Raw genomic sequence first — 17892 nt, 5'->3', positions numbered from 1 at the left:
ATTTTTGTTTGCAAAACTGCACCAGTTATTGTCGTGTCAGCTGATCTGATGTTTGGCTTCCCAGGAGATGATGTGACTGTTTATGGGGTGATGTGCCAGCGTTGGAAACCTTTTTTTGATGGTGATTGCTGTGATGTGGAGCTGGTTCTCAAAGCCAACAACATTGAAGTCAACAACCAGCAGGGTGCTGCTTCTTTACTTTTGGAGGATGTTCAAAAGGAATTCAAAGAATTCTGGGAGCACTACAAATGTGATCCAATAGCAGGTGAGAATTCTACCCACTTCCAATATTAAATTCTGCTTGAACATTTTTGTTCTCTCTCCTCACTATGTAGGCAGGAACCAGATCTTGTTGAGTCTGTGCCCTCAACTATTTGGCATGTATGTGATTAAACTGGCCCTTGCCATGGTGTTGGCTGGAGGGGTGCAGAGAATAGATTCTTGCGGAACCAAAACCAGGGGTATTTCTTCCTGTTCCGTAGACAAAGAAATAAACCAAAAGGACTACAACTTGTGTCTCACTAAAGTATATTTTTCCTCTTAAGGTGAATGTCACATGTTGCTCGTGGGTGACCCTGGTACAGGCAAGTCTCAAATCTTAAAATACGCAGCCAAGATGATGCCACGCTCTGTGCTCACTACTGGAATTGGTTCAACAAGCGCAGGTATGTCCACGCCCCTGTCAGGCTTTTGACATTCTGATGCTGACATAGCCAATAAGTTACTATCCTTATCAATTGCTTTAGGACTAACAGTTGCAGCAGTGAAGGATGGAGGCGATTGGCATCTGGAGGCTGGAGCCCTCGTCCTCTCAGACGGTGGCTTATGCTGCATCGATGAATTCAACAGCATCAAGGAACACGACCGCATCAGTATCCATGAAGCCATGGAGCAACAGTCCATTAGTGTCGCCAAGGCTGGGTATGACATTTATTTTAAGATGTTAATTAAAAAAAAAAAAAAAGTATTAATCAAGTGTGATTGTGTGCTCCTCTACATTGTTTTCCTTAGTATAGTCTGTAAGCTGAACACTCGTACAACTATTCTGGCTGCGACCAATCCAAAAAGTCAGTACGACCCAAACGAATCACTGTCTGTCAACGTCGCACTAGCGAGCCCTTTGCTAAGTCGCTTTGACCTGCTTCTGGTTATGTTGGACAACCGAAATCCAGAGTGGGACCGCGTCATCTCTTCTTTCATTCTGGAGGGTACAGGTAAGAAAACAATTCTAATTTTATAGACAAAAAATAATTTTATAAATGAATGTATCATATTTTTGGGATTAGAAATTGTAATTTGTTCTTCATAGCCGATCCTACAAATATAGGACTATTCATTATCTTTACAATACCATGATTCTCCACTAGAGGGCAGCAAAGTACCTCCAATTTAATAATTGCAACAAAACTGTGCAATCGATTATCTGGTATCCTAGTAAAATAAGAAATAGACAAGAGACCAAATAGAGATCCTGCTCATGAGGAATACTGCGGATACCATTTTTAAATTCTTTGTTTTTAGGACTGCCCTCTGAGAGCTCCCCCAACCTCTGGTCCATGGAGAAAATGAGGGCTTATTTCTGTGTAATAAAGCGATTACGGCCACAGGTTACAGAGGAAGCCAACTCTATCTTATCAAGGTACTATCAACTGCAAAGGCAGAGTGAAGACCGCAATGCCGCACGCACAACCATCCGCATGCTGGAGAGTTTGAGCAGACTGGCTGAAGGTGACCATTTTGAAAATGATTCGAAACTCTGGTTTTTTTTTTTTATCATTTTGTTTAAACGGTTGATGACTAATTTCTGTATGAATTTAGGAGTCATATAAGGAAACCTGTACATTATTTTAAGAACTACAAATAACAAAACTTATCATTGAACTGTTTCAAATCCATACAGCTCATGCTCGTCTCATGTACAGAGAGACTGTAACGATAGAGGATGCTGTTATGGCTGTCTCTGTGATGGAATGTTCCATGCAGGTATTAAAAATAATCCCTCTTTTTCTTCATTTTTTTTTTAACTCCTACACATTTTCAAAATAACAAGAGGTCATTACAGTGTAATTTGTGGAGAAGCTACATATACACATTTGAACCTTCTCTTGCTAAACTTGCACAAAGTCATTCAATAAGATCCATAGTAATGACACTAGATTAGTTTTAATTTTTTTGTTTTTATTATTGATCAAAAATTAAAAAGTTTTCTGCATTCTCTTAGGGTGGCAGTTTGCTAGGATGTGTTAATGCTGTTCTGACTTCATTCCCAAATGACCCTGGTCAGCAGTATCGGACACAATGTCAGGTACTGTTAGAAGGCCTGAAACTGCCCCTCTTGATTCAAAAGGAGATGGACAGATTGGACAGGTGAGTAAAAAAAAAAAAAAAAATACATTGAAAGTGTAATCTCAGTTTTTAATTTTGAGAGTTTTGAAGCTACTTTTTCTTTTCTCTCACAAGGCTTGGAAGCAGCAGCATCAAGGCTTCTAGCTCTGAACAACCAACTGATCACCACAATGAAACAAACACTCTCACCAAAACACCACCTGACGTACCAAAGACCTGCATGAAGGGGGCTGAGCAGGAGAAGGGTTTAGATTGGTTTTACTCCTTAACTGCTTCGCAATCATCAGATGAAATCACCTCTCCAGTATTCACATCAACTCAACGCAATGATAAAACACATTCTGAGCAAGGTGGAATGATTGAAGAGAAACAACCTGAAGTTCAGGATCATCTTCATGGATCCCATGCACAAACATCAGGGGATGTCTCTGAAAATCTACAAGGGAGAAGAGTCAAGGAGCTTCAGCGTAAATCACAGCAAGGACTCGAAGAAAGTGAAGTCATTGTAAATAAGAGAAGTGAAGATGTCAGTGTTTTAAATCCAACTTCTCATACTGGCTTGGATTCTAGAATTCAGGGTAACCCTCAGTGTCGCACAGCAACTAAAACCATTCACACTCTTCTACAAGACAAAATTGCAGCTTCAGATGAAACTACTCCTTTCAAGTTTTCAGACTTTATATTCAAACCAAAGAAGATGAGATCATCAGTCCAAAATGACCATTCCGCTGTGATTGCACCTGAATGCAGAAAACGTCGAAACAAAACCGACAAAGACATTCAACAGAAGGTCAGCAGCTGCGATAAGGCCAATAGTGCTCTTAAAGACGGTGAAAATAGAAAAAAGCATGCGAGTCTCAGCGAAACGAAACAAAGCGATGACATAAGGAACCAAGACGGTGACAAGAGTAAAACATTTTCTACACCTTTAAAAACTACCGATCCTTCAAGCGCTGCAAAGTCAACAGTCACCGCCTCAACTCTAGCTAAACTTTCAAGATTCTCTTTCACTGGCACAACGGAACGCACGACCCCAGCGCAGACAGAAAATTGTGTCAAGATGAAGAGAAAATGTTTTGATTTTGACCCGCCAACAAGTGCTCTCTGTGGTTTGAAAAGTGTGTTCAACACATCTCTCTTTGATTCTGGTGAGTCAATTGATGACATTCTTGACACTGACTGGGACAAAGAGGTTGCAAAGAAAGCCAAAGTTTGATATGATCCTGTAGGTATCATCACAAATTTGAATTAAGAGGAAAATAATGGATGTTGCCATTTTCTTTTTGAAAGTTATGCCGTAGATGGCCACTAGAGGGAAACGTTTATCCACTGTTAATCCCCTCTGACACAATTTCTGTTGCCAGGATTATTCAAGACTTTTTCTTTGCTTACCTGCCTTTGTTTCTATTGTTGAACCTGTCTGTCCTCAGTGAACATATTTATTTAATGCTATTTCACTAATATTGTCAGCCATTTATCCAAATATTTTTCAAATAACTATAGAAAGACTCTTTTTTTCTGGATTAATTAAAGTGGATGAAAATTATTTTACACTCACCTCATATTATTCACTATGAACTTAACCTGTGGACACACATACTACATATAAATAACCCATTTTATTGCCCTACATCTAATCTTGAGTCAAATTATTAGTTAATTCAAGTATATTAGCGGTGATTTGACTGCGATCTTTATTTCCCCCTATAAATTTGGTCTGTATTCTCACAAATAATTGACTTTTGTATTTACACAGTACAGGTACAGTATAGACAAACGTATTGTGAATTTGGAGCCAATGTGTGGACCATCATTGCAAAATAATGTTGACAGTGCTGACCTAATTGGATTTGGATAGTAATGTTACATCAAAAGATGTCATGTGCTCCTTTAAAATGGCAGTAATTGGGATTTTCTTTAGCACAAGGGAGATTATGGAGTAGGATTAAGAGTACAATAAATTTTATTATTTATTTTATTATTGCAAACACTTATATATGTATGTTTGCAATAATAAAATGTCATACAGTTTACTGTTGCATATATATCATAACAGGACAGCAACATTTAATAGGCTTTGGTTTCCTGTTACTGTTTGTTTTTCTTGTCAATCTTCTGCCAGGCCCAATTTTCTGCTGAGTTTAAAACTTAACAAACCATTGCTGCAAATCACTCACTCTTCCAGATGCAATTCAAAAGTTATGTATTCAATGTTGAAATGGAGTTTACCGAAGTCACGAGATGTTTTTTTGCGTGCAAGTTCCTACTCTTTGGTAATTAGAGTTCAACTCACCACAATTCTGACAAATCAGTGTGCGTGTGCAAATGTGCGCTTCTGTTGGGCATGTGTGTTTTCATAGCAGGTTCGAGGCTTCATACTGGACTGTTGGAAAGAACATGCATTTTCCACTGGATTTAAAACATTGGACATTCATTTTATAGTTGTTGTTCTCCCCATTACTTGATTCAGATTGAAGTCAAGCAGGACAAAAAAAAAAAGGACACAATTACTGCTGACACTAGCAGATTTATTTTTCAGCCTAATGATTAAAAATATGTTGCAGTCTGCCAAAAGGTAGTAAACACTGACAAGTGCCAATGCATAAAATTTACTGCACCTTCAAGCAATGTCTGATTAAGTGTAATTCAATAGGTATGCCTTTTTGTTCCTTTTTCAATCCCTCCTGCAAACACACAATCATTATGTCATCTTAGCATAAGTAATAATGTCCCAGACACACAGGAAGTTGTTTTTCAGAGAATTAAGTAACTAAATGGAGTCTTTGAAGCCCTAGAAAGTATGTGAGCATTTGTGCCAGACTGAATCTACCAAATGTTTTTAAGTACTTAAAACAGGTTGAAACAATCATCTACCAGTATTATTTGTGCTTGTGCGTCAGTTTTTCTCTTTTTCTTTTTTTGTTTGTCTATGCTCTGCCCACATTGAATAGAAGTAAAAAGTAATAAATCTAGCAATTCTCCTTTTTTTTTTTTTTTTCTTCTTTTTTAGAAGTGAAGTAAATTTGACACATGAAGTCGATGTACAATTTGTCTTCGCGGGCCACAGAAAATGATTTGGTGGGCCGTACCTGGCCCCCGGGCCTTGGGTTTGACCCCTATGCTTTATTTCATTAAACCGGAACACATTTTCCTTCACGAGTTCCTTATAGCCAACACACGTGAAGAAGACAGATTGTTGTCACGAGCTTCTTTACTTGCTATTGGACTATGGCCAACCTCCCTAACCAATGTTCTTCTTGTCTTTTCATCTTATTCCATTTCTCATTTTTATTTTGAAATTTTTCCCCTGCATTTTTTGTAGAACTTCATTCCCACAATATTAAAACAAATATATATTCCCCCCTTTTGATGTTGCTACTTGCTTGTTAGCTTTAATTGTTAGCACATGGCTAAGATTTAGGGTGGGATTTGTTCAACAAAGACGTGGTAAGTAATAGGAAATTATGTGATTTTGTATGCATGTGCCTTCAATTTTGTGTTTGTTGTGTTGTGCGATGCAAGGTTGCAACAGCGCAGGTGGGGAATTACAAGACCGGATATCATTAACCAAGGCTGAAGTCACTACTTTGCCATCAACATACAGTACATGGAAATGAGGTCAGTCTAATTAACAGATGGTGGATGAATGAAAACATTTCTATTTATTTGCACACATCTATCATCATAAAAGATCATTTGAGATTGTTGCTTTGATTGGTTGTGACCTGGGAACTGTGATGTCATTTTCAGTTGATTGTGACCTGGGAACTGTGATGTCATTTTCAGTTGACATCAAGAAGCAAAATGGCCGCCCTATGAGATCGTTAAAAACAAGTGGATTTTGACATTTTGATTCATATTCCACAAACAAAATATTAATTAGAACATTGTGTTTTGACTAGCTGGCTACACAGAACGTATAAAGAAAACTTTTTGGTTGACTTCCCTTTAAAAATAGGCATTTATCTTGCAATTCAGCAATGGAATCGCTAATATTACTGTAAGGATGAATATTAATGTCATTTGACTGATGTGTTTTGTGTTAATGAATACATCATGAGTTGCACTTATCAGAGGACAGATATTCATCGACAGGAGAATTTGAATCTAATTTAAGTTAATTTAATGCATCATATCATATTGATTGTTTGACTGATTGACTCCCTCTCATTTGAGAGATTGTTACACATTTATACCTCCAACCTCTCTTGGCAAAACTTGAAAACAATAAATAAATAAATAAATAAACATTGATGATGAAGAAAGCAATTTTAAACTACAAAATTAGAGCAAAGAATTTCATAAAAAACACCCATCCATTCATTTTTTTTTATACTGCTTGCCCTCATTAGTGTCGGCGGTAAACTGAGGACAGTTAATTGGGCGAGAGGCGGGGTACACACTGTACTGTACTGGTCGCCAGCCAATTGCAAGACTCACACAAATATGAAGAAATATCTTGTGTCCCACACAAATGTGACCCTTAATTATTCCATTTTTTTTATTTTATTTTGTATGAATCCCTGTTTTTTGATAACTTGTCTGCCCAATCATACGAGATAAGTCTTCAATTCCACACTTTATTTCCCACTCTGAGTGTTTGGCTTGATCAGGCGGCATTTTTCCTCCTGGCTTCTCCTGGCATGTTATTAGAGCAGCTTTACTTTCAGACCGTAGAATTTCAGCAAGCCTCCTCTTTCACCCCCCATGGGTGCAATTCTTGAAGACTCTTTGTCTTGGCTCAACTCTGTGGCCTTCACAAGTCCAATTGTGGAACAACCTTGCGGTTACTAGTTATGCCTCATCCCCCACGTGCAGATAATGCACACACACCTACATGCACTGGAGACAGTAATGTGTTTTTTTTTATTTATTTTCAGACTAACATTATCAATGGACCAGAAAAAGCTGCTAAGGGAGTTCAAATTAGAAATACACAACAATGCTGGTCCTGCTTCTATGGTTCTGGCAGAGGCCCCTATAGTAGGATTGTGACTTTTAATGAAGCCACATTGAGTTACCGAGGCTATAAATACTCAGATTGTCCCTGGACTAACATTTGTGGAGTAGATAAGAGAGGGTCTGTTTGCTGCCATGTGTGTATTTGAGTGTGTGTCAGAGGGGCCAGCCTTTGGTCTGCCTCATTTGGTACTTTGTTAATCCGCATTGAGCGTTGAGAGGAAATATGGGGATGAACAAGCTGCATGTTCAAAGCGTTGGAATTCAAGTGGCACCGTGACGGAAGTCGACCGCCTTGTTGATATCAAAAAGCGTGTTAAATACTCAACGGCTGTATTTTAAAGAGCAGACAAAAAGCAACAAGAGAACAATACATGGAAGGAGTTGAGTGTTACCAAGGTTAACTCAGTTGTATCACATAGATAACCTGTTCCATCTGCTCTGATAAGATGAGGAACATCAACAAATCCGTTATTGCACTAAAACCCATAGAAAATGTTGTTTGCGATGTAAAACTAGACATGATGGCAGAAAATAGCACATGTTGCCTGTATTCTGTAAATTCAATTTGAATAATAATGATAATAATAATAAAATCTGATTATATAAATTCTTTTTAGTAAAGTAATCACAGTCACATGTACACAATATATTTGTGATTTTGCTAAACTGACTGAAGCATGTGAATTTTGATGATTAATATACTAAATGATCAAATGCATTGATAAAGCTTGATGGAAACTTGTAGGACTCAATTTTCATGCCCAGCGCGGTCTAAATCTGGACAGGGGCAAGCTAGACCAAGTTTTGGTATTTTCGCAGACCAGTTAAAGCGGGTGCATATAAAAATTAAAAAAAGGCATTTTGCAGCATTGTGGGCAGTTGATTTGATTTGCCGCCAATTGAAGCGACTCCCATCATTCCCTTTAAATACCTCGTGCAAACGGCAGCCTGATTGGAATCTTGTAAACCACTTTAAAAAAAATCAATTACTATTTCACTTGTCACCATGTGACCTGCGTAAGGAATTTTGTCCAGTGGTAACAGCTGGATGTATATGTGTCTGTTCAAAGGTTCTCTGGCGTCAGATGGTCATGTTTGTCTTGAACTTTCTCTGGCAGCATGCTGACTTTCCGTCAGTGACCTATGACCTCCTCTCAGTGGTTTTCCTCTGGGATTCACAGAGGGCTCAGGAAATATACTTGCTAGCCACTTTATTAGGTACATCTGCACAATCCAAAAAACAGGCATTCTAAAATGGTGCTTTTCTGAAGATAATGCTCACTTTCAATTTGGTATTCATTTAACAATATTGTGGTTGTTTTTATAGAATCGTACTGCATTATACTGAGATGTTACACATATTGGTACCCTTCCATAAGACCCACAATGGTCTCTGCAATCATTTGAATTCAGCATAACAAATACAAATGAAAGTCAGATTTTGAAATCTAAAGTAATTTACGGAACAGGCTCCGCTTCGGTTTTCGTTTGATGCATTTTTGTTACATATTTTGCAGATAGAGAGAATTGTTGATATAGTTGCTCACTATTCAATTGTACCAGTGGCAAAGTGTTTTTTTGTTTTTGCCACTCCCAGTAGTCTCATGCACGTAAGAACATAAACATTTTAATTTGTACCACTTGTTCTAACACAGGATGAGGAATCAAAGGTTGTTTATCGTGTGATTACTGGAACTAAGCATTGACGAAAACAGACTGTAACAATGTACAAACACTTGATACCATTGATACTGAGCCCCAAACAAGATCCCAATGTGACATTCTTCGAGGTATTTGTTGCTCTGATTTGAACACCTCAACACATATGGTGACAATTAAAATGAAAGTTAAATTAAGGGGGTGATTAAATTCACTTATAAATAGAAATGTTGATTGTGTGAAACAGAACAGTGATTCATTTAACTAGTCCCAGTTAAATTCTTTCCCCCGTTTACTGACGCAGGTTTAGCCACATTACTCGTGTTCAGCAATCTTAGGATTTAAGTGCCAAACCTGTAAATTTCCATTTATTTGCATCAGAGAATGGAGCGTTTGTACACCAAACAAAGTTGTTCACAGAAAAGAAGAACTTCAAGACTGATTGTTACTGTCAGCTATTGTTTTTGCAGGGTTTTTTTCCATTGAGAGCTGAGAGTGATGTATTTCGAGTAGTTGCATTAGATGAATTGCATCGAAGGTGACGTTTTATTTTCCTTGGGAACACAATGTGTTAAATGCATTTGTTAGCTTCTCGCTAGCATTAGCATACTGCTTAACTTGACTGCAGTGCTTGTTTACAAAACGTTCGTAGATATTGTGAGGGGATTTATTTTGTTACGTGTAATCAATGTATGATTGGATGGATAAGTCTTCTGCTGTTGACATCTCAAAGTCAAAGTCAAAGTCAAAGTCAAAGTCAGCTTTATTGTCAATCTCTCCACGTCACAACACACAAAGAGACCGAAATTACGTTTTTCTCTATCCCTAACGGTGACGAGACACATAACACGATAGACATACAAGTACGCGACACAATATAAAAACAAGAAGGCAAAAAATTCAAACAATCAATAGTAAGAGTGATGAATAAATAATAAATAAACAGATAACACAATAAATAAGAGGAGCAAAACGGAGCCAGCAAGCATAGCGCAAAAGTAAAAAACATCATAAACAAAAAGGCACAAACAATAAATAATAAGAGTAATAATAAATAATAAATAAACAGATAACACAACAAATAAGAGCCAGTGTGCATACAGACAGTTCAGACAGTAAAAGTACAAGACGCTACGCAGAACGGGGGAGCGAGTTCAGGATCCTAACAGCCTGGTGTACGAAGCTGTTTGAGAGTCTGGTCGTGCGGGAGCGCAGGCTTCTGTACCTCTTCCCAGAGGGCAGAAGCTCGAACAAAGAGTGAGCGGGGTGACTCACATCACTCACAATCGTGGTCGCCTTGCGGGTGAGATGGGAGGTGTAAATGTCCTTCAAGGAGGGGAGCGAAGCACCAGCAATCTTACCAGCCGTGTTCACTATGCGCTGCAGGGCCTTCAAGTTGTAGTCAGTGCAGCCGCCACCCCACACAGCAATACAGCTGGAGAGGACGCTCTCAATGGTGCCGCGGTAAAATGCAGTCATGACGGCCGGAGGAGCGCTCGCTCGCCTGAGTTTCCGCAGGAAGTACAGGCGGCGCTGGGCTTTCTTTGCCAGTGATGCGGTGTTGGTGGACCAGGAGAGATCCTCACTGATGTGCACCCCCAGGAACTTGGCGCTGCTCACTCTCTCCACCACAGCACCGTCGATGGTCAGCGGCAGGTGTTGGGTTTGACCCTTCCGGAAGTCCACAACAATCTCCTTGGTCTTGTCGACGTTCAGCAGGAGGTTGTTGTCCCTGCACCACGTGGTCAGAAGGTCAACCTCCAGCCTGTATTGAGTCTCGTCTCCCTTGGTGATGAGACCCACCAGAGTCGTGTCGTCAGCAAACTTCACGATACGGTTGTCGCTGTAGGTTGCAGTGCAGTCATGCGTCAGGAGGGTGAAGAGCAGCGGACTGAGCACGCAGCCTTGGGGGGCCCCCGTGCTCAGCGTGATGCTGGCGGAGATTTTGTCGCCAACACGTACTACCTGTGGCCTCTGACAGAGGAAGTCCAGTAGCCAGTTGCAGAGGTAGGTACTGAGGCCCAGCGCGTCAAGTTTGCTGATGAGGCGTTGTGGCACAATGGTGTTGAAGGCAGAACTGAAGTCCACAAACAGCAATCTCACATACGAGTCCCTCCTCTCCAGGTGGGTGAGGGCCGAGTGGAGGGCAGAGCAGATGGCATCCTCAGAAGACTCGCAAACTGGAAGGGGTCGATGGTGGGGGGGGAGAACGGATCGGATGTGCTCCATGACAAGCCGCTCAAAGCACTTCATGATGTTGGCCTGAGTGCTACGGGGCGGTAGTCATTGAAGCAGGACGGAGCGGGTTTCTTCGGCACAGGTACAATGGTGGCAGCTTTGAAACACGACGGGACGATGGCCTGCTGCAGGGAAGTGTTAAAGATGTCCGTGAAGACATCCGTCAGCTCACCAGCGTTGTCAGGGCCCGCCGCCTTACGGATGTTGATAGCGGCAAGCGCCCTCCTCACGCTGTCGGAGAGGCACAGGAGCAGCTCGTGTGAAGGGGGAGTGGCCTTTAGCGGGCAAGTGCTGTTCTGAGCGTCGAAGCGAGCAAAGAAGCGGTTGAGGTCATTGAGCAGACGGACGTCGCCTTCACAGCTCTGCGGCGCGGGCTTGTAATCCGTGATGGTCTGAATGCCTTGCCAAAGGCTCCGTGCGTCCCTGCTGTCCTTGAAGTGGGCGGTAATTTTGCACGAGAACGCCCTCTTTGCTTCTTTGATGCCCCGGGACAGGTCGGCCCTCGCAGTCCTCAAGCCAGCCTCATCCCCTGCTTTTGAATGAATCAAAAAGTTTGCGGCGCAAGTAACGTATTTTCCGCACTATAAGGCGCACCTAAAAACCTCCAATTTTCTCAAAAGTGGACAGTGCGCCTTATAATCAGGTGCGCCTTATATATGGACCAATATTGAGCCACCAAAGCAGGCGTGTCCAAAGTCCGGCCCACGGGCCAAATGTATATATCTTATATATGGACAAAGTTTTAAAATGGGCCTTTCATTGAAAGTGCGCCTTACAATTCAGTGCGCCTTATATGTGAACAAAGTTTTAAAATGGGCCATTCATTGAAGGTGCCCTTTATAATCCGGTGTACTTTATAGTGCGGAAAATACGGTAAAGCTCGGCTAAAAACATATAATGGGAATCACCATAAATGGGCTAATGGGTAGCATCTCCTATATAACAGTGTTAAAATGCTTTAAGGAAGCAATTTGCAAAATGCAAAATGGTACAGCAACACTTATGAAGCTTAAGGTAAACTGTCTCAACTTTTCTTGATACTGTTTCTGTCATGATAGATGGAAGGCAACATATGTAGGTCAATTAATTTGCAAGTGTACTTGTTGCATGCTCGTGCGATGGTTCTTTAATGAACAATCATGAACTCTGCTCAACTTGACAGTCTCAGGCGCTCCCTCCCACATACAGTCGACACACAACTACAATCTCGACACTGCACCTGTCAGCCGTTCCCTCCAACACAGCAGTAACCGCAACAAAAGATACGTTTGTCATTTTCATCTGTTACATATCAGCATGGCCTTCAGCTGCACACCTGTTTGATGAATACACAATACATGCAACAGTATATTTATGACCGTACAGTCTTAATTGTCGATAAGTGTGTGATGAGCATGAAAATAGTATCTGTGCCCTGTGAAATGACAATACACAATATTAAACACACAGAGACAGGTCTTGCTGATCTTGATTTACTAGATGATGTTGTTTACTTGGCCAATTCTTAGCTTTTGTTTTATTTAATGGTTTACGGCTATATTATGCAGCCATTCGCAAGACAAAAGCCAATTAGTGTTTTGCGTTTTGATTGATGGCTCATTCAGTCAAATCATATCTAATAAGCACAATTTCATAAAAATCCCCAAATTCTTTACAATTTTTATTTATTTATTTATTTAATTTATTTTTTAAGGTTTGTTCTTGATTGTATTATGAGTGTGTTGGACATTATTGGTATTTGTGTTCATTTGATTCCATGAAACCGTGATTATTTATTCATATTTGTTTTGTATTTAAAGAGGTGATTATAAAATTGAAAAAGTGAGGAAGGCGAAAAAAAAAAAGGATGGTCCCATTTAACCAATGCAAACCGAAATATGTTTTTCTTTTCTAAATCTAATCAAAATATACTTTTAAGCAAGTACCTGAGAAAACTACTTCAGGCTTCAGTTCTTTAAGCTTAAAAAACAACAAATAGATGCTTAGAATTTGCAGGATAAAAATCCAATAACTCAGTTTAACATTCTTTATTTCAATTTCATTCCTTGCATGGTTTTAGAGTCGTTTCTACGCTGGAAGCAATACTCCCCTCAGATTCCAAACAAAGTGTTTAGGCTCAGTTGTGGCCCTCAGAAATATTGCCTTTATAACAGCACTTTCATTTCCTGAGGCCGTCACGCAACAAAGGCCCCAGACAACTTCAATAAAACCAACAACCCCCCTGTAGATTCAACTTAAAGTGTTTTACCCCCTTGAGAGGACGCATACACGCAGCAACAAAGCAAAATGTAGAAATTCAATACTTAACCCTGAGAGACATTAAGGCCGTTTAAAATCATAAGGAGGACAAAACAGGTATCAGAAGATACAGTTTGATACTAATTTACTCTTACCACAATCGCTTATATGTATTTTAGAGCAGGGGTGTCAAACTCATTTTTTTTCACGGGCCGCATTGTAGTCATAGCTTCTTTCGGAAGGCCATTATGACTGTCAATCCAAATAAATGTATGAGCACCTCATATTATATACAGTAAAAGCTACAAAACAAACCGACAAATAACTCGTTTTCAAATCAGACCAGTAAAAACGGGTCAAATATAAAAGAAATATATATTAAAGGTGAAGACAATTTGCAATTCTAGTAATGACACACAAATTTGATGCACAATTTGTCTTCGCGAGCCACATAAAATGATGTGGCGGGTCGTATCTGGGCCCCCGAGCCTTGAGTTTGTCACCTGTGTTTTAGGGGCTTGTTGTTGTATGTGCCCCAACATGGCCGACCGAGGGATTGCGAGGGTCCTTTATAGCTGCTCACAACTCTATTTACATTTTATTTTAATCCATTTAATACCTATTCCTTCTTTGATTTAGTAAAATAAAAGTACAATCATTTTTTTTTTCTGTGCACACGATACGTCAAATGTCTTGAAATCCCGATGACGCGTATTCCTGCATATTTGTTCTTGTGTGTGTTTGAGCTGTTTGAGTTTAGCCAGACAAAGCTGTTGCTAAGCTGGATCTTTTGCTGCTGAAGAAATGCAGTCTTTGTCATTATTTGTTTGGGTGCCACCTCCTGGCTGATACTTTGAACACTGGCACCCTGGCCATTCTTGGCAGGATATTGCTTGATCCAGTGGGTGTTCCTGAACTCAAATGCCATACTTGGTTTTAGACGCATTAAATGAACAATTCTTCTTGCCTAGGAACTGTTTTACTTTAGTTTCAATTTGGAAAAATTGCACTATTTTTTTTTTTTGACTTGTCCTTGCAAAGAATTAACTTATAAATGAGCGAGCATGTCTGTTTGTGCTTGTGAGTGTGTATACGTGCGTGTGTGGACCTCCACAGCAGAAAGCTAGTGAGGTTTCAAATGAGGTTGGGAGGCCCTCTTAACAGACACTTGGCACCCATGGGACACAACATCATTTGGACAAAGGGGTATTCATTGGCACTTATCGTCACGATTTTTTCTCTCGCTTGCTCTCGTTCGCACACATACACGCACTTACTTGACTTGTACACTTTTGAGGTGACATCCTGACATTACATAATCTTAATTAAATCCTTAGGAAGGCTGGTGATGTCATTGGAAGCTGAGCATGTTTGCATCGGCAAAGAGAGAGAACAATGAACAAAAATCTCATCTCGCTCTCTCTGTCATCTATCAATAATAAACATTTGAACACTTTTCATAAATATGCATTACAATGAGAGCTCAAGATTCGGTTAATGATTTAATCACAGGTGTCAAAGTCAAGGCCCGGGGGCCAGATACGGCCCACCACATCATTTTATGTGGCCCGCGAAGACAAATTGTGCATCAAATTCGTGTGTCATTACTAGAATAGCAAATTGTCTTCACTTTTAATATATATATATTTTAAATATTTGACCAGTTTGTACTCGTCTGATTTGAAAACGAGTTATTTGTCAGTTTGTTTTGTAGCTTTGACTGTATATAATATGAGGTGCTCATACATTTATTTGGGTTGACATTCATAATGGAAAAAGAAGCTATGACTACAATGCGGCCTGTGGAAAAAAGAGTTTGACACCCCTGATTTAAAGGATTTATCAAACAGTGATTAAGTGAAAGAGGAATTTGCAGTTGCAAATATTATCCAAGAAAAAGAAAACATTTGTCATCACTCTGTTCAAGCAGCATCAGAGAAGAGATCTATATTTGACCTTATCAGTTCAATTCAACCCTTTAAAAAAAAAAAAAAAAAGTTTAGTAATTCAGCATTGTCTTTTAAATGGTGCTCGTCACCTGACATTTCTCTTGCTAATTAGACTGTGACTAAATCCTCAGATTTTGCTACTACATTTAAACGGCTTGTATTCCCATGGGAGCATTAAGGTTAAAAATGGCAACCAAATCAAAAGGCTGCTTTGATTTCATTGTGTTCAGTCAGGTCAAGCAGGGCACATGAGTGCCAGTGATGGATAGAATCCCAGGGGGAGAAATTGGGTTCTCCATGGGCTGCTGTGTTGACTGGTACAAAGTTCAATACCAGGCTGTACTAGGTCCTATCCGACCCTAATTCCCAGATGTAAATAGTGATTATGCTCTTTCACACCACAAGTGCCCCCTGTGCCTTTTTCTCACATCATGCATGGTGAAAATTCACAGGATGTCTTAATTCCCAAGGATTTAAAAATTTATTTCCGAGAGAGATTTTTTTTCCTTTGCATAAATTGTCATGAGACTGACATTAAATCGCTGGTGTCTGTGTAATGTTTCAGGAAATACCCTGATCCCGTCAATGTCCTTACATTTGCTACAGCAGGTGTGTTTTACACTTGTCTGCACGTTCCCAGGAAATAGCATCGTTATAAACTCACAGGATAGTTTTGATGTGTTGTTGTAAATATTTCCCCAATGAGATTTGCCGTAAATGCGGTCAAGATGGTGCCGTGATGAGTTTCGGCAGATATGGAAAATAACACCAGATTTATTTCATTAGTATATTCAGGAAATATTTATGATTTGGTTCTTGAGCTAAACAAAAAAAAATTGTTTTGAGTTCAGTTCAATTAAATGCCCTTCTATGTAATCACTCGTTATGTGTCCTGATGGCGAACTCTCATTTGCCCACGTCTGTTAATGCTTCTTTTTCCTTGTTTTAAGTCCAAAGAGAGAGAACAAAAAAACCTGTTTGTGATTTTCAGGCAATGTGAGCGTGTGCACTGCAGTGAATAGTCCAATAAAAAAGAAACAGGTAATCTCAGACCAATCGGCTTTGTAATTAATCTCTGAATTTATTACACCCAGCAGTTTAATGATGCAGTCCTCCAGTTTTTGGAAAGAAAGCTCAGTAAAGTAACTCTTGTCCGATTTAGTGTAATGACTACAGATTAAGATGAAGGACAATTCACACCATCGGGGCCAAATGCAAATGTGTTCAAACATTTGGTGGAAAAAAAAAATCTGAGTACCTCTGGATAGCAGATGCTTGTGTGTTAAAATCGACGAGTCATCAAGAGGGCTTGATCAATGGCTTTGTAATAAAGACTGATGATTGCCTCATTTCATTTTGTTTGCCCTGCAAAGAGAGAAGCATTTTGGATACTTAGGTTTTAGATTTTATTATACCACTCGGTATGATATAATCCTTCCATTTTCTGTAGCTAGCACATGTTTTAGTATTGACACATTAAGTCGATCCACGATATGTCTTTGAGGGCCGCATAAAATGATGTGTCGGGCCGTATCTGGCCCCTGAGCCTTGAGTTTGACACCAGTGGATTAGGTCTTCTCATGTCTTATTTAATTTCATACTGCAGTGGTCCAATTAGGGTGGAAACTGGAAACAAGCTGCCGCCAATGCAATTGGCCTGTTTTTCATGTGACAAGGTCACACGGTTTCTTTAAAAAGACTTTCTGAGTGTGTTTTGTTAAGCATTGTAAGGATAAGAAGAGTTGCATGGTTGACTGTTCTATTGGCATTTCTACATAGTTGCTTGTTTCCTTATGTAAGGATAAGAAGCGTTGCATGGTTGACTGTTGTATTGGCATTTTGACATATTTCCTTATGTAAGGGTCATCCAAACTGAGTTATACTGTAGCTTCATATATACCGTATTGGCCCGAATATAAGACGACCCTGATTATAAGGCGACCCCCTCTTTTTCAAGACTCAAGTTTGAAAAAAGACTTTTTGAACACGAAATGTAGTTTTTATACAGAAAATAATTACAGTACATCTGAAACAAATGATTCTAACAATATATTCGAGAGAAAAAGAATCTTATTTTGCCTCATTCAATTCATGCAAAAACTGTAACACATCTTAATATCTGAACATTTAAATCTGTAAACTAAAGTGCAATCACATTTGTAAATGAATGGCTTCTGGTTCTTCCATTTTCTGTTATCTCTTCTTTTATTTTATTTTCTTTCTTACCGCTATTTTTTATTTTTCTTCTTCGTGCTACAACTATTTTTATTCTTCGTGACAGGGGTTCGCTTTGGCCTGGGGAGTTAAGTTCAGCATTCGCTTTAAAGATATCTGGGGCCATCTAGCGTTGTAAATGGGTATAATATCTACACCCTGAATGTAAGATGACCCCCACTTTTTCAGTCTTATTTCAATGCAAAAAAACATCGTCTTATATTCGGGCCAATACGGTATATATATACGTACTGTACATTAAATAAGCATCAAGCGAAAAGTGCTT

At 39.5% G+C, this 17892-nt stretch overlaps 1 protein-coding gene across 9 annotated transcripts in view; it reads left to right on the top strand.

Annotated features, from left to right (window-relative positions):
• mcm9 (minichromosome maintenance 9 homologous recombination repair factor) overlaps positions 1-17892 on the top strand; it is a 52631-nt gene that overhangs the window by 3859 nt on the left and 30880 nt on the right. For 7 of the 9 annotated variants that reach the window (XM_061270087.1, XM_061270086.1, XM_061270084.1 and 4 more), the window contains exons 7-16: positions 65-265; positions 336-461; positions 546-665; positions 747-921; positions 1012-1214; positions 1522-1728; positions 1901-1983; positions 2222-2367; positions 2461-3494; positions 5869-5964. In XM_061270087.1, the coding sequence (XP_061126071.1) occupies positions 65-265; positions 336-461; positions 546-665; positions 747-921; positions 1012-1214; positions 1522-1728; positions 1901-1983; positions 2222-2367; positions 2461-3494; positions 5869-5963 (2390 nt within the window). In that variant the 3' untranslated portion in view covers position 5964. Of the gene's footprint in view, positions 1-64; positions 266-335; positions 462-545; positions 666-746; positions 922-1011; positions 1215-1521; positions 1729-1900; positions 1984-2221; positions 2368-2460; positions 3893-5868; positions 5965-17892 lie in introns of those variants that run through there. The other 2 variants (XM_061270088.1, XM_061270092.1) reach the window with 2 other exon arrangements.

This window comes from Syngnathus typhle, linkage group LG22, assembly GCF_033458585.1.
Source record: "Syngnathus typhle isolate RoL2023-S1 ecotype Sweden linkage group LG22, RoL_Styp_1.0, whole genome shotgun sequence".
Classification (NCBI taxonomy): Eukaryota; Metazoa; Chordata; class Actinopteri; order Syngnathiformes; family Syngnathidae; genus Syngnathus; species Syngnathus typhle.
The sequence above is the reverse complement of the archived record's forward strand: the minus strand, read 5'-3'. Positions and strand labels throughout refer to the sequence as shown.